The following is a 25131-nucleotide window of genomic DNA, read 5'->3' on the forward strand; positions in this document are numbered from 1 at the left end:
TTTGGTAATGTGTCCATCCACAGAGTGCCATCTCCGGTAAGGGTTTGATCCTTATTATTGAGATAGACTTCAGTTCTCCTGCTTCTGTTATAAGTTGAGGTGGAACAGAGATTCTAACCTTGTCAGTCTTTTTGGATTGTTCGGCTGATTCCTTTCTTCTCTTCCTGCTTCCACCATACGTCTTGATTGTGCGTGAGTCTGTTGTTTCTATACTAGCATTCACTGTTACTTCTGTTATGTCAATGTCATTATTCTTTTGTTGTTCTAACTTCAATTGTCTGTAAAGGAGACCATTCAAGAGCCGAAAAGTCAATTGTGGGGAAATCCCCATTTTCTTCAGCTTGCGGGACTTTTCCTCCACTTTCTTCACCTGAGGCTCCCTCCTCAGGCTGGACTTAGCTTCCATCTGGAAGGGTTTCAATTTTAGGGAAGAGATGTTCTCATTCTGTTCCTTGTGAGGCCTCTCCTCCTCTTCTGGGTGCATTAGTCGGTGCACCTGTCACATTTTGGCTTTCACTTGATTTGCTGTTTTCTTGGCTCCTCCCTGGTGAATCAGCATCCTCTGTGTCCTCATCTCTATATGGTTGTGTCCTTCTCTCTGTTGGGACTCAGGTGCAGTGGTTCAGATGGTACCACGTCTGGCTTCCTTTCACTTGGACGGCCGTTCTTGTTGCTTTGGCCACCTCATAGGGTCCTTCTCTCCTCGGTTGATCCCACTTCCTCCGGAACACTCGAACGTGGACTAGATCTCCTGGTATCACTGGGAGAGGTCCTTCTGGTCCCCTTGGATCATCAGACGCGGAACCTCTCGTCCTGGTTCAGGTTTCTGCCTTCTTTCTGTGAGGCATTCATACTTAGAGACTTATGGCCTCTGTTCTATGATTGCACCATACATCCTCTTACTTCCATCACTCATCACACAACAAACTGACATTCCAGCTGAAGCTGGCGAACCCCTCTCCTTCTGGTTTCCTAAACATAAGACTTGGAAAGCAAAAGACAAAACATAACAGTATTGACAATGTTATGTGTTATGCATAAATATATTCATGAAAACTGAAATCTGAGACCATGACAATTCCCATTCTCTCTTCACCTGACTATGCCTCCAGGATACTTTTCTGTTGGACTCCACAAAAATAAAACCCCTAAAAAGCTTCCTCATGCTTCCACCCAGTCTTCCCCTTTCGGCCCCAGGTTCTGAGAGGTGTTCCCAAATCATGTCATTTTTTACTTAGTTTCCCATCTGCTCCATTTCAACTGATAATCATGTGCATAACCTTAATCAACATTATCTCTTCTTGACGTAATTCAACACTGTATATGCTTTCACATCAATTCCTTTAACATGTTTGTTTAGAGTATAATATCCTATCATCTATTCTTTTTCACATGATGCATTAAAAAATGAAACAAGTAGCCCCCAAACTCAACCCAGTATGTCTATAGTGGAATCTAGTCTCTCTCTCTGATTCCACGTCCTCTGTCATGGTGTTTTCAAGCTCACCCATTATTCAGCTGGACCTCACTTCTCGTGAGACTTATGCACCCACCAAAGAGAGAGAGACATGAAGATCTTTACCACTGCAGTGTTGTAAGAAGTCTACCACCAGCCTGGTGTATCTCGATGTACACTCAGTCTCCAGAATGCAGCCCAAGCCCTTCCATTTCTGGCTGTTTTTTCCTGAGGACATACACACTAACACATGGGTTATTTCCTGACAACAGACTTTCTTCTTATAGCAAGATCACTAATTCTTAATTTTTAATAACAGCCCTATGTAAACATTCTGCCTCAAATACCTGGCCTCCTGCCACAGAAATATTCATAATGATAGTCAAATGATGGTCCCTACAGCAACTGCTGTAAAATAACATGTAATCAGTCAAGTGTCTTCCAGTTGGATTAATATCCAATCCTAACAAAACTAAGTCATAAGTTTCTCTAACTTTTGCTCTAGTGTTCAAAATGCCACCACTTATTCTTTTTACCATATCTTTAGGTATGTGAATTGTTCTATTTACTTTAGAATTGTCCCTATCTTTTACACAGCCAGCTGTCTTTCCTTTTCTGTGAATTATCTCTATTTTTATACATAGTTTCTAGAAATAACACCCCTTCACTACCATTACCTTCATTTATGAGGCCCCTCATATCCCCAATGTAGTCACAGTTTTTTCTAACCGATAACAGCCATTTGTTTGATACATACTTAAAACATTCTTAAATCAATTTATATATCATTTATATCAGTATCAGTCCCTCCTCAGGAACATATACACAACCTTATGTTCCTCAAAACAAAAATAAATTGACCAAACGAGAAAAAGAGAAGAAAAAAATTATAATAATTGCACATTTGCAATATTACCACTATTTGTAATGTAATTAAACCTGGGGAAAACGTCCATCTGTTTCATTCTATGCCAATGTTATTGTTGGTCTCTTTCTTCTTCATCCTTGGGTATCATCGCACAACAGACTACCTTTTTATTCAATTATATTATTACATTTTATCATTACAATTCCAATGACATTATAAAACAAAAGAAACAAAAAACCTTTAATCTAATATTCTGTAAGTTTTGTCAACCACCTTGTCTCAGGATTAGTTTCCAGAGCTTCCCTAGGCCTATTAAATTTAAACAGTTCTATATCTAAATAACTAAACAGTTCTTTTTTAAATATATTTTCCAACCCAATATTCAGGATAACAGTCCTTAGTGTTTACTTTAACTCAAATTTGACCTTATCTATTCAATACACATCATCCCTTTAATAATTAACCTTTATACTAAACACTTTTATTACCAGTATTATCTATTTTCCAATAGCCCTTTTGTCTCATTTTTTTCTCTCATGAGTGGCCTGGTAATAAAAGGTCAGTACCCCAATTCCTTTAAGTCATTATTCTCCCAACAAATATAATTTCAGCATGTCTATTTTTAGATACAGTTCACAGGTCATCAGACACAGTTGTCCCTCACTATTCAGTCGGTTAGGGTGGGTTTGAGCTCCACACCCACTTGTGGTGATATTCTCTCCCATGCCTTAAAGCATTCTGACGTCACCTTCCATGATAACTCCCTTATTCTACTGGTGATCTCTCAGACAAATTACAGATGATGTATTTATCAACATAACCCTCACAGAGACCCACACTCCAATAAACCCTTTGGAGTAACTTTCATCACTTTTTATATGCAGAATGAACAAAGCACATTTGTGTATTTACCCAAAGACCATAACCCCAGGGAACTGATAATTTTACCTATGAACCCATTGTTATATCAAAATAAAAATTAAAAATAAACCTATTTGAATAACTTAGTCAATTTAAGAGTACAACTCTTCATAATTTTCCCAGGGACATAATAGATTTTCAAAGTAATTATACACTTTGAATAGAGTCTGGTGTTTCTTAATTATTTTATAATTAAATCCCACCTGTTCCAACAATTTCTAGTGAAGGTGATCAGTCTTTCACAGGAAATTCTTAGGATTCTTAGGCATTTTGACACCATTAAAATGTTTCCACTCCCCTTTCTTTAGAAACAACTTAAATACATTTTTCAAAAAACATTTCCATCCTTCTGCATACCCAATTTGAAACTGAATTGGAAAAAACCCTTCCAATAAATCTACTAATGCATATTCATTCCCAGTACATGGTGTACTTACTAGTGAACCATAGGCCAATATCACAAAGGGACTGGACTCTCTTATCCAGAACTCCAATTTTTAGCCTTATCCAGATATTTTTATTTTTAAAGCGGCTGACTTTAACTAACTGCTTTCCACAGTAATGCAGTCTCCAATGACATTTTGACCAGAGAAGATTAAAACCCTTTTTTTTTTTTTCTTATTCTTTCTGGAAAAGAAAGTGTACATATCGTTAATATTCACAATGTTACCTTTTATTCAGCAAACCAATAGTATTACTTATACATACATTTTATTCTAAAGGCGTCTTAACCGTTCCAAAGAATGGCGGTATAGAATATCTAACAATTAAAATTCCATCGGTACTCTACTAGAAGTTAGGTAAAAACATGATCTAATACTTTTTTCATCACATATAAACTGTAATCTCTAGGAACCACTCATTGATCAATTAGAGACTATACACCGCCAAGTGAAAATTCCATACCTACTAACCTCAAACCAATTATTTGTTTGTTATTTTGACAAAGATACAAACTCTTGTATAGCGGCATTTCCTGCTATTGCACTAAGTTCTAGTGTCACCTTACACTAATTTTCCCCATACCCGCTATACCCATATCCAAAACAGGGAGCTATTTTCTTATTTGTTCTTAGATATTGTCAATAGTTCTGCTAATCACCCGCACGTCTGCGAGGACGAGTGGAACCACATTTGTCTTTTATAGTAATGTATTTTCTGATGATAGAATGTTACCGGGTAATGGCGTCCCCCATTATCCAGTTTTTTCATATTCAATCCGAATTCGGTAGAACTAATGTGCGCTTCTTTCAGTGACTCCATGGCTTTTAAAAAAATCCCTCATCTCTCTATGCTATGGAGAAACAGTCCTTTTGTTTTCATGCCACTATTTATTTATTTTTCCTAAATACTCCCATGTATTATACACCTTTTATTTACTATTTTTCCGAGGTAGAGCTAATCCCCTTTCCAATTAATAATTCATTTGTCACATCACTTAATTTCTCTTATCAAAGCCTACTCTATATAGTACAGACATTATTTCTGAATACTACAGATGACTTAATGTCTTATTCTAGTACAGTACTTCAAATATCACTGTGTTTTCCCCTTTACAGATATCATTATTTATTCATTTTATTCGTTTGGTTTGTTCTGTTATTACAGTTCTAATCAATTTTTAAGATCTCTATCTAACGTCTGACTTTTACCTTTATTTATTTATATTGTCTATACTTTCTTACCTCTACTCTATATTCTTATTGTTTGATCCTATGGTCAATTTACTAGTGAGGCAAGCCTCAGTATTTTTTACACCCCTCTCTGTCCTTCAGACTATTTTTAGACCGTAGTTTCTGTGACCACAGAGTGACTAGCGCCTGTTTTTTCCCCTTACTCCGTTTACACTGTTTATGAATTCTTAATGTGTCCTGGATTTTACCTATTTATCACTCTTTATCTTAGCTAACCTAGATTCGTTTTAACGTTATAGTACAATTTCAGTTTATTGGCGATTCTGTTTTCTCTTTTGTTACCCACTGCTCTATCCGTATTATACTATTCGGTTAACGCCTTTTTAAGTATTTTTATTTATTATTTGTTTTGACACCTTTTTGTTATTCTTACCGCGGTCTCTTACCACTTTATCACATCATTGTTTTTATCCTTGCTTATAACTTATTTTACTTCGATGTTTCTTAACTTCGTTCCCTCTGCCTAATAGCAGTTAACAGCACCCTTCTTCAACTCTTTACTCTATTCACAGGAGGGCTGCGCGCTCCCTCTTCTGGACGTTCTGCCTACACACACACACAACCTGTCCTTTCTTTATTTCTAATGTTCTATCTTTACACAGATCTACTCATTTCTTACAACATTCTCATTTATTCGCTTATTTTTCATTCGTTCATTCAATCCCTTTGTTTTTACCTCAAAACAACTTACAGTCTTTCTTTATTGACTTAATTCACTTCCTCCACATAAGCCTAGACTGCTAGGATTTCTACAATATGACGAGACTACTGTCTAATCGGATCAGCCTGTCTTCATATCATATTCACCCACCCCGTACTGATCTCTATTTTATATTAGAGCAATATCGTGGCGTGACCTACTGAATTGCAAACCCCCGTTTAGCTAGACGGAGCGTTTCTTATTCGTAGGATTTCGCTTGCAGTTGAACGCCGCACAATCGGGCCAACGTTCTTCCTGCCTTCTAAATATTCATCCGTTCAGTCCCCCTGTTTGGGGCGGTAGCCATGAAATATTTATTTACTAAATATTCACCCGTTCAGACCCTCCTGCCGTGAATATCCCACCCAAGCAGACCCCTTTAAAAATTTTCCTTTTTTAAAGGGCGGTATCGTGGCTTCCTAACTACTTATTTATGCAGTTCTCTATTATTTTTAGAGCCGTTATTCATAAGTAACCTGTCCAAGCATTCCTTCTACTAATTTTATTGAAGAGGTATCACAGGATTTTCTACTTTTGCAGTTGAACGCCGCACAATCGGGCCAGCATTCTTCCTGCGTCCTAAATATTCACCCACAGACCCTCCTGCCGTGAATATCCCACCCAAGCAGACCCCTTTTAAAAAATTTTCCTTTTTAAAGGGCGGTATCGTGGCTTCCTAACTACTTATTTATGCAGTTCTCTATTATTTTTAGAGCCGTTATTCATAAGTAACCTGTCCAAGCATTCCTTCTACTAATTTTATTGAAGAGGTATCACAGGATTTTCTACCTACATTATCTGTTTTGACCGTATGGGCTGTCCCACATTATAGCCAACCATCTCAGCCAGATGGCGCAAACAACCGCATCATTTAAGCTACACATTCGAACGGTCCGATCGGAACGAGCGCATGCCCGCTCCGTTAAACACCCAACACAAGCAAAGTTCACAGCGCCTATTCACTCAGTCTCTATACATGCGCATACATTTATATTTAATACAATTCCCCAAATTACACATACATGCAAATTCATTGAATTCAAAAGTTCTTTAGTATTTACTGGTTTCTTTTTAGGAAATTTGAAAGAGAGACTTACATGGCGCCCCTCTCGCTGAGACAGGATCTCCGAAGCAATCCATACAAACATTTCAACTATGTAAGAACAGGCTTACCTTTTTATAGTTGTGGCCATATTGTTTGCAAGATTGTCCAAAGAAACTATCACCAGCCCTGAACGCCATTCCGCAGTCCCTGTCCCTCCTGGCTAAGCTCGCCAAATTATGTCGTGGACAATCGGTTCAAATATAACGCTGACAAGAACTTGTGAAATCAAATAGGCTTTTAATACAGATTATAGCAAGCCTGGAATGGTCTGCGGAACACACACTTTCCCAGAGCCCTGGCTCTTATATTTATACACACATAGCGTTTATGTCCATCCCACATGCAAATGAAGTTTTCCCTTAAGTCATTCGTCACCATTATCTTTTAGTTCAGGCTTCCTGCTTGTTCACACCCAATAACGCCCATATCTGCTTTCAGTTAGATTATAATGGTGGCAGGACCCTTTCTTATCCCAAAAATAATATATGCCTATCTATCCTATAGGCCTACGTTTTCTTAGAAGCAGCTGACTATGGGTCCCTCTATCATTAGTGTGTCAGCAGACCATGTGACTCTTCCTTTCATTAATGTGTCAATGTACTCTTTGTTTTGCCTTTATTGGAATCATATGTCTATCTATTCTATAGGCCTACGTCTTTTTAGAAGCAGCTGACTATGGGTCCCTCTATCATTAGTGTGTCAGCAGATCATGTGTCTCTTCCTTTCATTAATGTGTCAATGTACTCTTTGTTTTGTTTGCCTTTATTGGGATCAGCAGACTCTGTGTTTCCCCTATCCTTAGTGTGTCCAATTGTCTTAGGCGCCTATGTGTCTCCCTGTCTTCCTGTGGTCTGTTTTTAATGTTCAGCTGTCCTATACGTCTATGTGTCTCATTTACTCCTACACTTTCTAATCACTCTGGCAGAGAATTAACCTGAGACTGTGGACTAACTTCACTTTCTTATACAGCATGTTGTTATCGTTCTCATCTGAACTTTATTTACCCAGGAGCAGGCCATTGAGATTGCAAAATATATTTTACAAGAGACTAGGTATATAAGTGGCAGTAGAAAGACAAAATCATTTATAGAACAAATCATTTATAGTGTAAATAAAGTATAACGTTTTTTTGAAATCTGACACAGCGGTTGCATTAAGGAGAAGTGGATCTAAAATTCCATGCATAACAGTTGTATCTTTTAGCAATGTTTATTATGAGTATTTCTGTAAATTGATGTGGTTCTCTGCAAAATCACCGGATGTTTTGGAACTACTGAACATAATGCGCCAATGTAAACTCAGATTTTTGGATATAAATATGAACTTTACTGAACAAAACATACATGTATTGTGTAACATGAAGTCCTATGAGTGTCATCTGATGAAGATCATCAAAGGTTAGTGATTCATTTTTATCTCTATTTCTGCTTTTTGTGACTCCTCTCTTTGTTTTGTTTTTTCTGTGACTTGGCTCTGACCTAACATAATCGTTTGGTGTGCTTTCGTCGTAAAGCCTTTTTGAAATCGGACACTGTGGCTGGATTTACAACTATTGTATCTTTAAAATGGTGTAAAATACTTGTACGTTTGAGGAATTTTAATTATGGGATTTCTGTTGTTTTGAATTTGGCGCCCTGCAGTTTCACTGGCTGTTGACGAGGTGAGAGGCTACCGTCCCACATACCCTAGAGAGGTTAACAACAATTTTTCATCTAGCTAACGTTAGTTGGTCATCTACATGTTGCTAGCTATACATTTAGTTATATGTCTGTCACATTGAGGCATCTAGCTATACGTTAACCCTGATCAATCAAATAGATAGGTGTAAACAATTATGGAAACTCCAACTGGGTAGCCTAATGGTTAGAGCGTTGGGCCAGTAACTGCAAAGGTTGTTAGGTCGAATCCTCCGAGCTGACAAGGTAAACTCGGTTGTTCTGCCCCTGAACAAGGCAGTTGACCCACTGTTTGTAGGTCGTCATTGTAAATAAGAATTTGTTATTAATTGACTTGCTGCCTAGTTAAAAAAAGGTTAAACAAAAAACTGCCCTCACATTGTTAGAGAGAGACCCATACAGAGAGATTGTAAGAGAAAGACATCAGTGCAAATTTACTTAGATTTTAGTATTTCGACAATTTTTGTCTTCCAACTTGTTAAGAAATCACATGTACCTACGGGGGAAGGATGGCCAGCCACACAGGAGGGTGATTTTCACTAAGGAGGAGAAGGAGGCCATGCTGACAGAGATACATGCTGGACATTTCGGAGTGAAGCGCATGATCTCCAAAATCAACCTACGCTTCTTCTGGCGAGGGATTGTCAAGGATGTGGACAGCTTGGCAAGTGAAAGAACCTTTTGTTGAAACAATCACATTCTATTATATCTGAAATTATTATGATTTTGATGAATGTCAGTGCTGTGGTTCACACTCATTAAAGACACACCCTCGTCCATTTACCCTCGCCTTATGCTCATGGAGGAATCCCCGTCACCATCTTGGAGGACGGTCCAAATGAATAGCCAAGCAAGGGAAGTTTGCAACGTAAGCCCCTCAGCCCTCGTTTTTAGTCGAGTTTGCGAGTGTACAATTATGTTCACTCCAAAGCTTGAAACCCCCCATAATTAACTTTTTAGGGATAGGGGGCAGCATTTTCACTTTTGGATGAATTGGTGCCCATAGTGAACTGCCTCCTACTCTGTCCCAGATGCTAATATATGCATATTATTATTACTATTGGATAGAAAACACTCTGAAGTTTCTAAAACTGTTTGAATTATGTCTGTGAGTATAACAGAACTCATATGGCAGGCAAACTTCCAAACAGGAAGTGGAAATGTTAAACTCATCATCTATTCACATCCCAGTAAGATATGGATCTGTTCGCACTTCCTACGCCTTCCACCAGATGTCAACAGTCAATAGAATGTGGAATGAAGCCTCTAGTGTGATGTGGGGCTGGATGGCAGCTATTTGAGTCAGTGGTCTGGCAGAATGCTAGTTCCTGGTTATGCGCATTACTCATGATATGGCCATGCGTTCCATTACTCTGTAGACAAAAACGTATGCTCCGGTTGGAACGTTATTGGATATATATGATAACAACATCCTGAAGATTGATTCTCTACATAATTTGACCAGTTTATTCGACCTGGAATATAACTTTTTGAAGTTTTCGTCCGAGTTCGCCTGGACCGGCGCCAGCGTTTGGACATGTGAACTAAACGTGCTAGCAAAAGTAGCTAATTGGACACTAGTAATGGACATTATCGAACAAAACAACAATTTATTGTGGAACTAGGATTCCTGGCACTGCATTCTGATGAAAGATCATCAAAGGTAAGGGAATATTTATGATGTAATTTCTTATTTCTGTTGACTCCAACATGGCGGAGAAATGTTGTGTATTTCTGAGCGCCGTCTCAGATTATTGCATGGTATGCTTTTTCCTAAAGTTAAAAAAAAATCTGACACAGCGGTTGCATTAAGAACAAGTGTATCTTTAATTATATGTAAAACATGTATCTTTCATCAAAGTTTATGATGAGTATTTCTGTTATTTGACGTGGCTCTCTGTAATTACTCCGGATATTTTGGAGGCATTTCTGATCATGGCGCCAATGTAAACCGAGATTTGTGGATATAAATATGCACATTATCGAACAAAACATAAATGTATTGTGTAACATGATGTCCTATGAGTGTCATCTGATGAAGATTATCAAAGGTTAGTGATTAATTTTATCTCTATTTCTGCTTTTGTGACTATCTTTGGCTGGGAAAAATGGCTGTGTTTTTTGGATTTGGTGGTGATCTAACGTAAATATATGTTGTGTTTTTGCTGTAAAACATTTTAAAAATCGGACACGATGGGTAGATTAACAAGATGTTTATCATTCATTTGCTGTATTGGACTTGTTAATGTGTGAAAGTTAAATATTTCTAAAAAATATTTTTGAATTTCCCGCGCTGCCTTTTCAGCGGAATGTTGGGGGGGGTTCCGCTAGCGGAACGTGTGTCCTAGAAAGGTTACATTTGCGATGATTGTACATCTGCTAAGAAAAGTCAGCCAAAACTTAAAAACAACATCAATGGAGAAGTCAACATACAAGTGTAAGTAAAAACTAATGACCAACGGTTTGTTTTTGTTTTTTTTTCAATTCATTTTTATTGTTTTTCCATGGCACATAATCAGACAGATTTCAATATCTTACATTGTCAATAGATATCCCTTTCCTACCCCTTCTCCAGGTTTGGATGAACGGACTAACCAGACCCTCAAGACTGCCATAAGGGTTACCTCGGTGGAAGCCAACAATCTGCCCACTCATCCCATCCTCCATCTCATTACATTATCTAAAGCTACTGTTATTGTCATGTTGTCATTATCTGCTAATAAAGTTTGCTAGCACTGCAAACACTCAAAACAAAGAGTCCCTGGACTTCGCAGTCTCCCTCTTCAAGTCCCCCTTCCGAGACTGAATATTGAAAACAAGTGACAGGCAGAGCCTCCCAACCACACAGCACCCACTTCTTTATTCCACACACAATAATTAATTATTTCAGTCTGATTGCCATGAGTTTAAAAAAAAAAATCTGTGAAAATAAATGAATGACACAACTGTGTCAAAACAATCAAAGTTTATGTATTAAAATCTGAAATATTGCCAGGTTGGTATTCACACCTGTTTCACAAGGTGATCATTATTGTAAGTTGAAAGGTATCCTTTGATGGTAGTTATTTGTTTCACATTATTCATTGTTGTGTCCTAGGACCTACAATAGATACATATATATATATTCAACCACAAGGGTGTACCAGTGAGCTACTGTATGCGCGATAGAAAAAAATGAATCATAATAGAGGACTACTGAAATGATATTATTTCAGTGTAGAGAAGGGCAGGTTACAATTTTAAAAAAGGACAGCCAGCCAAGCCAGTGTATGCATCAAACGGATTTGCATATGAATGGAGTGGAAATTAGCTGACTTCGATATCTGTAAGGTAAGTAACTAATGTGTCAAGCAGATTACACATTTTCTTTGCCATTTCCGAAACGTAACAATGTTTAAATCAAATCAAATCAAATCAAGTTTATTTTATATAGCCCTTCGTACATCAGCTAATATCTCGAAGTGCTGTACAGAAACCCAGCCTAAAACCCCAAACAGCAAGCAATGCAGGTGTAGAAGCACGGTGGCTAGGAAAAACTCCCTAGAAAGGCCAAAACCTAGGAAGAAACCTAGAGAGGAACCAGGCTATGAGGGTTGGCCAGTCCTCTTCTGGCTGTGCCGGGTGGAGATTATAACAGAACTATGCCAAGATGTTCAAAATGTTCATAAGTGACAAGCATGGTCAGATAATAATCATGAAAACAGCAGGTCTGGGACAGGTGGCGGTTCCATAACCGCAGGCAGAACAGTTTAAACTGGAATAGCAGCAAGGCCAGGTGGACTGGGGACAGCAAGGAGTCATCATGCCCGGTAGTCCTGACGTATGGTCCTAGGGCTCAGGTCCTCCGAGAGAGAGAAAGAAAGAGAGAAGGAGAGAATTAGAGAGAGCCAAGATTTTCAAAATGTTCATAAATGACAAGCATGGTCAAATAATAATCAGGAATAAATGTCAGTTGGCTTTTCATAGCCGATCATTAAGAGTTGAAAACAGCAGGTCTGGGACAGGTAGGGGTTCCGTAACCGCAGGCAGAACAGTTGAAACTGGAATAGCAGCAAGGCCATGTGGACTGGGGACAGCAAGGAGTCATCATGCCCGGTAGTCCTGACGTATGGTCCTAGGGCTCAGGTCCTCCGAGAGAGAGAAAGAAAGAGAGAAGGAGAGAATTAGAGAGAGCCAAGATTTTCAAAATGTTCATAAATGACAAGCATGGTCAAATAATAATCAGGAATAAATGTCAGTTGGCTTTTCATAGCCGATCATTAAGAGTTGAAAACAGCAGGTCTGGGACAGGTAGGGGTTCCGTAACCGCAGGCAGAACAGTTGAAACTGGAATAGCAGCAAGGCCAGGTGGACTGGGGACAGCAAGGAGTCATCATGCCCGGTAGTCCTGACGTATGGTCCTAGGGCTCAGGTCCTCCGAGAGAGAGAAAGAAAGAGAGAAGGAGAGAATTAGAGAGAGCCAAGATTTTCAAAATGTTCATAAATGACAAGCATGGTCAAATAATAATCAGGAATAAAAGTCAGTTGGCTTTTCATAGCCGATCATTAAGAGTTGAAAGCAGCAGGTCTGGGACAGGTAGGGGTTCCATAACCGCAGGCAGGGCAGTTGAAACTGGAACAGCAGCAAGGCCAGGTGGACTGGGGACAGCAAGGAGTCATCATGCCCAGTTTGCCGTGACGTATGGTCCTAGGGCTCAGGTTCTCAGAGAGAGAGAAAGAAAGAGAGAACGAGAGAATTAGAGAGAGCATACTTAAATTCACACAGGACACTGGATAAGACAGGAGAAGTACTCCAGGTATAACCAACTGACCCTAGCCCCCCGACACATAAACTACTGCAGCATAAATACTGGAGGCTGAGACAGGAGGGGTCAGGAGACACTGTGGCCCCATCCAATGATACCCACGGACAGGGCCAAACAGGAAGGATATAACCCCACCCACTTTAAGACATGGATTTCATGTTGTAATGTTAACAAGGTACCCTAAAGTAGTTTGAATTAATGTTTTCATTTTATTAGCTAAACAAAACTATATAAACAGCGAAATTGTAGTGGAAATCAGCCTTGTTTGCATAGCGATAATTAAAAGAATGTAATTTAGGCTGTAATCTCCAAATTTCAAATCATTAGGTCATCCCACAATTGATATGGCAACGAAAGCTAATAGTTTATCGAATCCAATTGTGATGTAGTGGAGGACACTATTTGGCTGGAGTACATTATTTAGCATGACAGGCCCCCTAGTCCTACGCGCAGCGTGTAGTCAGCATATAGGCAGAGACGGTGTCGACCGTGAATGCAGTCTACTGCTAACAGGCTGACCACACCGCTCGCGAGTGTTGCAAAAAACATTTAGAAATCTATGTTATTCAATTATTGCACCAACACTGCTCGCGCGCGTCAACGAGCATCTGCGTTGCCAAGGGCTAAAATAGAAGTCCTTTCTATTTCCGACGCAGATCACGCTGCAAGTCCTGCCTCTCCCATCTCCTCACTGGTTTATAGAAGCAGCTACCCACGTGCCATCTCCTCATTGGTTATACCCACGTGGGTGATTGAAAGATGAACTGTGTTGCCGGTTGTCGTGGTAATACTATGAAAGTTTAGATGCTAATCAGCATATAATTTAAAGATGAAAAAGCCTGGAAGGAGGAGAGATGACTAGAAACGATTCGGTTGACCGTTTTATGTGTGGATTAATTGTCGGAGCTAGCAAGTGCAAGCTAACTAGCTAAATTGCCATAAATGTTTAATGCTTTTCGACCTGTCCCCAAATTAATGTAATTGGTTCAGAGTTTGTTTTGATATTTTAACCTGTGTGTCTTGATCGTGTTTGGTGTAGGGGAACAAAATAAATGTATGCACGATGGCGCACGTGCGCAGCCAGTTTGGGTTCCGTGTAATGTGGTTACATTGTCTTTAAATAACATCTACCCCAAAAAAAAGAATCGCTATGTGGCATCGATATGAGTCAGAAACCTTTATTCTAGTGTCAACGGAGTCTCGTCTAAAACAGAGATTGGAACCTGAGTGCGTCACGAGTAAATGAAGGATGGGTTTGGATTACAATTATGTCAACAATTCATGCCCCCTTTTGCCAAGCTCCACCTGTAAATCACCATTCCGCCCACTGCGCTTCATTGAATAGGGCTCAATTATTTCATCACCCCCAGCGCGTTCAAAGGATCATGGCTATTTGAGACTGAAAAGCCCTATATGGATTTACCATGCCTCTGGCTCTGGTTTGACAGTCACATTAGCCTCCGAGGTGCAACCCATGTCTAGGGCACAAATACATATTTAATGCAGCTATGGTGGTACTAGCTGACTCATGTCTGACTACAACAGTACCCCTGCACAGAGGCTGAAAAAACACTACCCCCTCAGGAGGCTGAAGAAATTTGGCTTGGCCCCTAAGACCATCAAATTTTTACAGATGCACAATTGATAGCATCTTGCCAGTCTGTATCACAGGCTGGTACGGCAACTGCACCGCCCGCAACCGCAGGGCTCTCCAGAGTATGGTGCGATCTGCCCAACGCATCACCGGGGGCACACTGCCTGACACCAGGACACCTGCAGCACCCGGTATCACAGGAAGGCCAAAAAGACAATCAAGAACATCAACCCCCCGTGCCAAGGCCTGTTCACCCCACTACTATCCAGAAGGTGAGATCAGTACAGGTGCATCACAGCTGGGATAGAGAGACTGAAAAACAGCTTCTATCTCAAGGCCATCAGACGGTTAAATAGCCATCACTAGCCGGCTACCACCTGATTACTCAACCCTGCCCATTAGAGGCTGCTGCCCAATATACATAGACATGGAATCACTGGTCACTTTAATAATGGAACACGAGTCACTTTAATAACGTTTACATACTGCTTTACTCATTTCATATACTACCTATTAAAAGTTTTAGAACACCTACCAATTCAAGGGTTTTTCTTTATTTTTACTATTTTCTACATTGTAGAATAATAGTGAAGATATCAAAACAATGAAATAACACATATGGAATCATGTAGTAACCAAAAACGTGTTAAACAAATCAAAATATATTTTATATTTGAGATTGTTCAAGTAGCCACCCTTTGCCTTGATGACAGCTTTGCACACTCTTGGCATTCTTTCAACCAGCTTCACCTGGAATGTTCTTCCAACAGTCTTGAAGGAGTTTCCACATATGCTGAACACTTGCTGGCTGCTTTTCCTTCACTCTGCAGTCCGACTCATCCCAAACCATCTCAATTTGGTTGAGGTCAGGGGATTGTGGAGGCCAGGTCATCTGATGCAGCACTCCATTACTCTCCTTGGTAAAATAGCCCTTACACAGCCTGGAGGTGTGTCGGGTCATTGTCCTGTTGAAAAACAAATGATAGTCCCACTAAGCCCAAACCAAATGGGATGGCGTATCACTGCAGAATGCTGTGGTGGCCATGCTGGTTAAGTGTGCCTTAAATTCTAAATAAATCACAGACACTGTCACCAGCAAAGCACCCCCACACCATCAAACCTCCTCCTCCATGCTTCATGGTGGGAACCAGACATGCGCAGATCATCCGTTCACCTACTCTGCATCTCACAAAGACACGGCAGTTGGAACCAAAAATCTCAAATTTAGACTCCAGACCAAAGGATACATTTCCACCGGTCTAAGGTCAATTGCTCATGTTTCTTGGCCCAAGCAAGTCTCTTCTACTTATTGGTGTCCTTTAGTAGTGGTTTCTTTGCAGCAAATCGACCATGAAGGCCTGATTCACACAGTCTCCTCTAAACAGTTGATGTTGAGATGTGTCTGTTACTTGGCCTTTGTGAAGCATTTTTTGGGGCTGCAATTACCGAGTCTGGTAACTCTAATGAATTTATCCTCTGCAGCAGAGGTAACTCTGGGTCTTCCATTCCAGTGGCGGTCCTCATGAGAGCCAGTTTCATCATAGCACTTGATGGTTTTCGCGACTGCACTTAAAGAAACTTTCAAAGTTCTTGACATTTTTCGTATTGACTGACCTTCATGTCTTAAAGTAATGACGGACTGTTGTTTCTCTTTGCTTATTTGAGCTGTTCTTGACATAATATGGACCAGGTTTTTTACCAAATAGGACTATCTTCTGTTTACCAGCCCTACCTTGTCACAACACAACTGATTGGCTCAAACGCATTAAGATGGAAAGAAATTCCACAAATGAACTTTTAAGATTTGAAATGCATTCCAGTTGACTACCTCATGAAGCTCCATGAGAGAATGACAAGATTGTGTGCAACCTTTCATCAAGGCAAAGGTTGGGTATTTGAAGAACGTTTGACTGGTAGTGTATGTATATACTGTATTCTACTGTATTTTGGTCAATGCCTCTCCGACATAGTTCGTCCTAATATTTATATATTCCATTCTTTTACTTTTAGATTTGTGTGTATTGTTGTGAATTGTTAGATACTACTGCATTGTTGGAGCTAGGAACACAAGCATTTTGCTACAACTGCAATACATTCGGAAAGTATTCATATCCTTTGACATTTTCCACATTTTGTTACGTTACAGCCTTTGTATTACATTAATTGTTTTCCACATCAATCTACACACAATACACAATAATGACAGCGAAAACAGTTTTTTAGAATGTTTTTGAAAAGTTAATAAAAATATAAAACAGAAATACCTTTACATAAGTATTCAGACCATTTGCTATGAGATTCGAAATTGAGCTCAGGTGCATCCTGTTTCCAATGATCATCCTTGAGATATTGATTGGAGTCCACCTGTGGTAAATTAGCTTGATTGGACATGATTTGGAAAGGCACACACCTGTCCCACACTTGACAATGCATGTCAGAGCAAAAACAAGCCATGAGATCGAAGGAATTGTCCGTAGAGCTTGGAGACAGGATTGTGTTGAAGCACATATCTGGGTGGGTACCAAAAAATTTCTGCAGCATTGAAGGTCCCCAAGAACACAGCAGCCTCCATCATTCTTAAATGGAAGAAGTTTGGAACCACCAAGACTCTTTCTAGAGCTGGCCGCCCGTCTAAACTGAGCAATCGGGGGAGAAGGGCCTTGGTCAGGGAGGTGACCAAGAACCCAATGGTCACTCTGACAGAGCTCCAGAGTTCCTCTGTGGAGATGGGAGAACCTTCCAGAAGGACAACCATCTCTGCAGGACTCCACCAATCAGGCCTTCATGGTAGAGTGGCCAGACGGAGCCACTCCTTAGTAAAAGGCACATGACAGCCCGCTTGGAGTTTGCCAAAAGGCACCTAAAGACTCTCAGACCATGAGAATCAATATTCTCAGGTCTGATGAAACCAAGATTGAACTCTTTGGCTTGAAGGACAAGCGTCATGTCAGAAGGATGGTGGTGGCAGCATCATCCTGTGGGGATGTTTTTCAGCGACAGGGACTGGGAAACTAGTCAGGATTGAGGCAAAGATGAATGGAGCAAAGTACAGAGAGATCCTTGGTGAAAACCTGCTCCAGAGCGCTCAGGACCTCAGTCTTGGGTGAAGGTTCACCTTCCAGCAGGACAATGACCTTAAGCACACAGCCAAGACAACGCAGGAGTGTCTTTGGGACAAGTTTCTGAATGTCCTTGAGTGGCCCAGCCAGAGCCCGGACCTGAACCCAATCGTGTCAGTGTGTTAGACAGCCCAATCCTTAGATTTGGGCAAATGGACCATAGAAATAGAAATGCCATTCTAGTTCTGGTTAGATAGCTGAAGTTGTACTCCGCACACAACTGATATGTTAGGTTAAGTGTTGGCATACTGTCTTTATAAGCACATTAATAAGATAATTACAGTAGAAAATGTTTTGTCTTTGTAACACAAACACATTCATAATTCTTTGTTGTTGATGTATGTACAGTCAAGCTGGGCGATGTTTGTGCAATGTCCACATGTAGGGATATTAGTTCTGGGATTTGTCTTCCGGGAAAGATTTACCAGCGGACATAAGGAGAGACGAGACGAGCCAGTTATAGAATATTGTGTTGTAGGACAGCTGAGCTGACTGAAGACTGTGTGCATTCAACTCCCAGTAGTTGGTATCGTCTCCACAGTAGTGGAGAGTGTCCCATGGTGGCGGTGGGGTTATGGTATGGGCAGGCATAAGCTACGGACAACGAACACAACTGCATTTTATCAATGGCAATTTGAACACACGTGACGAGATCCTGAGGCCCATTGTCATGCCATTCATCTGCTACCATGACCTCATGTTTCAGCATGATAATGCACGGCCCCATGTCGCGAGGATCTGTACACAATTCCTTGAAGCTGAAAAAGTCCCAGTTCTTCCATGGCTTGCATACTCACCAGACCTGACACCCATTGAGCATGTTTGCGATGCTCTGGATCAATGTGTACGACTGTGTTCCATACCCAGCAACTTCGCACAGCCATTGAAGAGGAGTGGGACAACATTCCACAGGCCACAATCAACAGCCTGATCAGGAGGTGTGTCACGCTGCATGAGGCAAATGGTGGTCACATCAGATACTGACTGGTTTTCTGATCCACGCCCCTACCTTTCTTGTTTAAGGTATCTGTGACCAACAGATGCATATCTGTATTCCCATTCATGTGATATCCATAGATTAGAACGTAATGAATTTATTTAAATTGACTGATTTCCTTATATGTACTGTAACTGAGTAAAATCTTTGAAATTGTTGCATGTGGCGTTTATATTTTTGTTCAGTATAGAATGAGTGTCTTATAATACACATTCCAGACACTGGCTCTTGCTATCTTGACATAACTGATTTGGCAGAGAAATATCATCTAGATTGTATAGCCAGGTTCAGCTATCACCAACCTATGCTTGGTAGCTGCTGTCAGCTTAGCTAAACACAAGGTCAGCGCAGGCTTCAGGCTACACATACAGTATAACTGAATTATCTGACCTTCTTGAGATGGCGAGTCAGTCAGGAGGGGAGAAGTCCTCAACTTCAAAACGTCGCTCTCTCCTTAGCAAAGCTAGTTTATCTTACTTCGCTGTTTTCACTACTGCACTTGTTTGTTGTGATTGAATGACAAAGTCACACCCAAGAATCACCCATATCAAACCACACCCCCAAGACAACTCTTGTTTGCCTTCTGTCATGGCCACTAACATTTCTTAATGAGCATTGATGAAAAACTAGGCCAAATCAGGAAGTGAAATTGACTTTAAAATTTCAATCACGCTGTAACGCTGAACTTCAGCAATATGGATTGAAAGCCCGGTTTTGACTACACAAGTGGCACTCGCCTAGCCACGCTAGTTTCTCCCTCATGTAGATGCTAACTAGCAAGCAAGCTAGGTAGTGCTAGGTATCAACAGCCATTTTCAGCTAATCCAGTAGGGGCTGGAAGCTATGGTGAGCTTCGACTGGTCACTCGAGTCGCAATATCGCAGAGGATTTGCATGAAGTTCAGATTTACCCAACTTTAGTCCTACCTTGTTCAGCTCCCTCGCCCATGCGCGCATCGCTCAACGGTCCCCCACCCACTCCACTTCTCTTGCTTTCCTTCCATTGAAAGTGAATGGCTTCCGATGTTTCACCAAGCGATGCCGATGTATAGTGTGAACACATTGTAGTCACACACTGCACACTTCCAGTCCTGCCATGCACACACACCAACACACTCTCTCACAAACGCACACATGCACGCACACACACACACACCCTTGGAATTGAATTGTTATCAACAGTGCGGGTTTTGGAGGCTGACAAAAAAAATATAGCAGCTATAATCAATAAATCATCTCAATTTCATTAATATTTCCAACAACTCCTACATTTTTACAAAGAACCTTGTATCTCTAATGAGATGATGCAGAAACCCAAGTTTTTCCACTGCTGTCAGTAATTGTTACCTTGGACAAAGCTACAACCCAGAAAAGCAACACCACCATCTACAGGACATAATTGTACACCACAGCAGGCAAATTAAATGATGGCTGCATAGTACCATAACGCTTCTTACAGACTCCCTACTAATGTCTACTTAAAGAGTTGTTTTTTATAAATAATCTGTGAGATGGTAGGTATAACTCTCCTTTCCTTTCCTCTCCTGTCTCTCTCTGTTTTGTTTGTATGTAACACTGCAGTGATCAGGTCATGGCTGGCTCCTATTTCTCTGCTCCAGCACAAATAAGCCAAACCAGGAAGTAAACACGCAACGTCATCACAGTTCTTGGTCCTTTGGGAAACACTGGGGCCCAATTAGGCTGTTCCTGAATCAGTCACATACCAAACCCACATAGCTTTGTCCCTTGTGGGCTAACCCAGATTACCCCTCCTGACAACACACAGCCATGTAGCCTACTGATTCAAATCAATGCCATACCATACCAACAGTTTACCCACAGTATTGTGCTTAAAAATACTGCTCCTGCTCACCTGTAGAGGGCAATCACTAGATGACCATGCTATTAAAGACAACATTTCTGTATTATCAGAAACAATGAGCACATTAGTAATTTGTTATCACCCCCACTACAGATACAATAGGTAATTAATTAACTCAGTTTCAGCGGTAGGTCAAGTGGGTTGATGAGGGCGAGATTCAAACCAGGCTTGTTTACAGGCAGTGACGAGCAATTTCATAACAGCTAGGGTTCCTGTCCATACAGGCTCATTTAATATGCAGATGATGTGAAAGGAAGATTAGGTTTGTACATGGCAGTGTGAATCTCAATTTAGTATTCAGCTCTTAGTACAAGACAGTCAATACCATTGAAAAGGGTCAGTAAACGTGTTTGGCACAGTCTAAAAGGAATGTCTATATATAAAACAAAAATAACACAACACATAAAATAAGAAAATTCACATACTTCACCTAGGCTATTTTGAGGGTGGGGGTTAGATGGTCAAAACAGAAGTGGTCAATCTGGTATGGTGGGGTACTTCAGGGTAAATGTGAATCATTTTGGTGAAAAATGAAAAACAGCACAACATTGTCATGTCTGACATGCATCCAACCACTTCCTTGTTCCTTGTCAACAAAAGATTCTAAAAGCAAAGCTGGGTATATTTATATTTTTATTGATTTACATTAATATATAAGTAAAGTAATTTGCGGGTACAAAAGTACATCTATCTGTAAGAATCACTACTCTGAGATTATAGAATATGTCAGCTTCTCATGTGTCTTTACTGTGATGATCTCTTGCGGAAATTGAGAATGATATTCTGAGAATGTGGCTAGGTACTTTTGAGGTTACTTGCTGCACAACATTCCTAAAACCAGTTGCTTTCTAATCACTCTGGCAGAGAATTAACCTGAGACTGTGGACTAACTTCACTTTCTTATACAGCATGTTGTTATCGTTCTCATCTGAACTTTATTTACCCAGGAGCAGGCCATTGAGATTGCAAAATATATTTTACAAGAGACTAGGTATATAAGTGGCAGTAGAAAGACAAAATCATTTATAGAACAAATCATTTATAGTGTAAATAAAGATTGCTGATAAAATGCTAGGGATCAATGTTTAAAAAAACTGCAACTTGTGTTTGTAGATTACAATACTGAATCAATATTTTACTAAAACTCGATCTGTTTGACTTGCGACAGGTAGATGGGTGAAAGATTATAATTTTAAAAGAACGGGTGCCCAAAAATATATTTAGCTAGTAAAGACTATAGAAAGCCACTCCCCCAAAGTGAAGAAACTCTAGTATGTTTTTCTATCGGACACAGTAATGGCTTCACATGTATACTAGAAGTCCCTCAACCAATTTAGAAATTGCCATGGTTGGATGAGATAAAAGTAGCTACAGTATTCTGAGGTAGCAAATCATTTAGTTTAAGGCAATACACCAATGACATTTTGTAGTTGACATATCAACTTTCATAGTGTACTAATTGAACATTCCAAATGGCGCACACTATATGCATGGGCAAGTGTACCTACCATTTTAAATCTCTGTGTTTATTAGTTTAATCTGCCTTCCTCAGGCGGCGTGGATCCAGACCTCATTGTGTCGGCCAATCAGAGTCCACGGGCCTTCATACCCTGCCGCAATGAACCGGTGGGAGTCAAAGGCTTTCCCAGCCTGTGTCAGGGCATCACGTAGCTTCTTCAAATTTTCCTGGAAGTTGTACTCTGACAGAAAACCACTGAAAGTCCTGAGAGAGAGAGAAAGAGAGTTAAAAAACAGAGACATGGACTTACACTTCTACAGCAGGATTTGGCCCCTAGTTAGTGAAACAGGATGGCAACGGTGGTTCTTCACCTGACATATATGGTGCAGGCAGGCATAGTCTCATTCCTGATTGAGGCATCATTGGGAGTGGGGAGGACTGTATCTTCTGGAGCCACATAGAAAGAGAGCGATGCATGCTTCTCTCCACCATCCTCTACCTCAGTCGTAGAAATAAGTGCAGGCCAGGTATGGGTATTGACATGTTCACCTGAGAAGGAATGATAAAAAACACAACATACATTTTACAACCAAAAACCAGATAAAAAAGGGCTCATTGAAAGATGATATTCATTCAAATTATTCATCCTTTAGAAAAGTTTAATTTAAAGATTTTAAGTTAATATTTGAAATATTGAAATTGTGCATTCCAACAGGTAGGTTTCCAGTTGTGTAGGCTACTGTAATTACACTGCACTTGTCTATGTTACTAGGCTACCGTGTAATAATAGGTATTTTTCTCTTTAATGTTGAATGTTAATGTTAAGTGGATGGTCATATTAAACATATCTTCATAAGAGGGCCATAAACAGTACTTAGTAATGACACGTACAGTTAGAAAGCTCAGATGTCCTCCTTTTTGGGGTATTTATTATTTATCTATGATTTGTATGCAATTTGTCCACTAGTATGTACTGCTATAGTAAATAAAATGAAAAATTGTACATCGTAGATTTTATTTTCAAACTTCATATGCTATGAACAATCTATTCATGAAAAATAGGGGAATAGGGCTTAATCTACATATACTCAACTTTACAATTGACATGATATAAGATTTGAGCTGCCTTATACTGTAATCATTTTTAGATTACAAGTGATCCGGGAAAATCCTACTAATTCCCTGGTGGACTGCTCTCATTCATTGTTGTCTCTCTCCCAGTGAACGTACCAGAGTTGACTAGCGAATCAACTGATTTGTCACAATCCCAGTTTTAATATAATATAAAGTGTGTCCCTCTGTGGTGAACAAAGTGATTTCTTCACATTGTGTTCAATTTGATTTATTTTAAATTCCGATCAAATCGACGTGTGTTTGTCATAGAACAAATGGGACACTTTCATATCGCTGCAGTAGACTATAAGCATTGCAGCGCTATGCTGCTTGTGTGCCTGAGATGTACCGTTCTGCCCGAGCCTCCAACGGCTGTGGACATATAACTCGATACATTTAACCTAATTTAGCAGGCGTAAAATAAACGCCTGAAACTACTTCCCCTACATTCTGGTCTTGCTGAGAAGAAAAAAAACTGTCGGGGGAGGTTCTCTTCTGCACTGTTCAACCAATCCAGTAAATGTGGAGGAGGAATTAAGATGGAGTGTTGCCTTGTTAATGTCCAAAAGCGGAATTTGTGTCACACGTTCTCTTTCCAATTCCCCTGAAAACCGGAACACTCGGTTTATGTAGCCACCGCCGAGTCTCCATATCCAAGAGTCAATCTAAGCTATTTGGCCTAAAATAAGTTGATTTATAAGCGAATAACCTTGATATGCCACGATAAAACAATTACATAACGAATGTCCACTAAATAGGGGAATTAACATTTAATTGGTATTGAACATTTGTTGGCTACATTAGTATTGAATAGTCACCTTTATGCCAAAAGACTTTGATGTAAATTACATTTCCTTTAAGCACATTTCAGTAAAACACAATACTGCATACTAGAACTTGCAATTAATCAATATGGTCATTATTGCAGTTTAAACAATATTGAGACATCCACCTGCTTGATTGTCCCACTGGGTGTAGTCCCACAGTTTCGTGAATCCAGCCTTCACGTCGTGGTCAGAGACACCCAGACTGTCGACGGTTATCCAGCGGCTCACTTGGTACGCACGTTCCTCAAAGTCCTGTTCAAATAAAAACAACGCTAGGCTATTTAACAACTACATCTCAAGCTTCTTACATCAGTTATCATATTTGTCATAGATCTCTATATTCACTTACCTCATATTTATTAACGACCGTGAACTCAGGACAATCATAGCTATGACAAAACGGCGGCGCATCCCAACCGTGCGCCCCGCGTAAAAACACCACGGCCAGAACCGAGAGAAGCGTTGTTACCTCGAGATACTTCATATTGTCGCTGCCTAAACTCGGATAACACTTTCAATTTTAACAACTCTCTACCATCTTTGCATTTTCAGGACACACCTACAATACCTTTCTGAGAAAACAGGTGTTGCCTGACTAATTTCTTCATCGGGGGGCGGGGAAAGAGAGGCAAATAAACAAAACCTTGCAATACGCCGGGGAGGCGTGCGCTGTGGCGGGGAGTAGCATGGTTATGGTCTCCGTCCATAACAAGACAACGCCCCAACCCCTCCGCTGGGAATGGAGTTGAATACCTGAAGAAGATAAAAGAGAGGAGTTCAGGTGCACTAGAGGCATACTAGCTATGAAATTGCACACGTATAGCCACGATAACCAAGGCTACTACTATATAGAAAAACACATTAAATACGACAATAACTAATGTAAAGTAAATGTCAATGCTACTTTTCATGTAAA

At 40.2% G+C, this 25131-nt stretch overlaps 1 protein-coding gene across 1 annotated transcript; it reads right to left on the minus strand.

The window, feature by feature from the left end:
* Nucleotides 1-21312: 21312 nt before the first annotated feature.
* Nucleotides 21313-24822, minus strand: soul2 (heme-binding protein soul2). Its single transcript, XM_038960882.1, has 4 exons — nt 24565-24822; nt 24341-24467; nt 22647-22824; nt 21313-22539 (listed from the first exon to the last, which is right to left on the minus strand). Exons 1-4 carry the CDS (start codon nt 24697-24699, stop codon nt 22365-22367), a joined length of 615 nt encoding a protein of 204 aa, XP_038816810.1. The 5' UTR covers nt 24700-24822; the 3' UTR covers nt 21313-22364.
* Nucleotides 24823-25131: the final 309 nt, after the last annotated feature.

Source organism: Salvelinus namaycush, chromosome 22, assembly GCF_016432855.1.
Source record: "Salvelinus namaycush isolate Seneca chromosome 22, SaNama_1.0, whole genome shotgun sequence".
Classification (NCBI taxonomy): domain Eukaryota; kingdom Metazoa; phylum Chordata; class Actinopteri; order Salmoniformes; family Salmonidae; genus Salvelinus; species Salvelinus namaycush.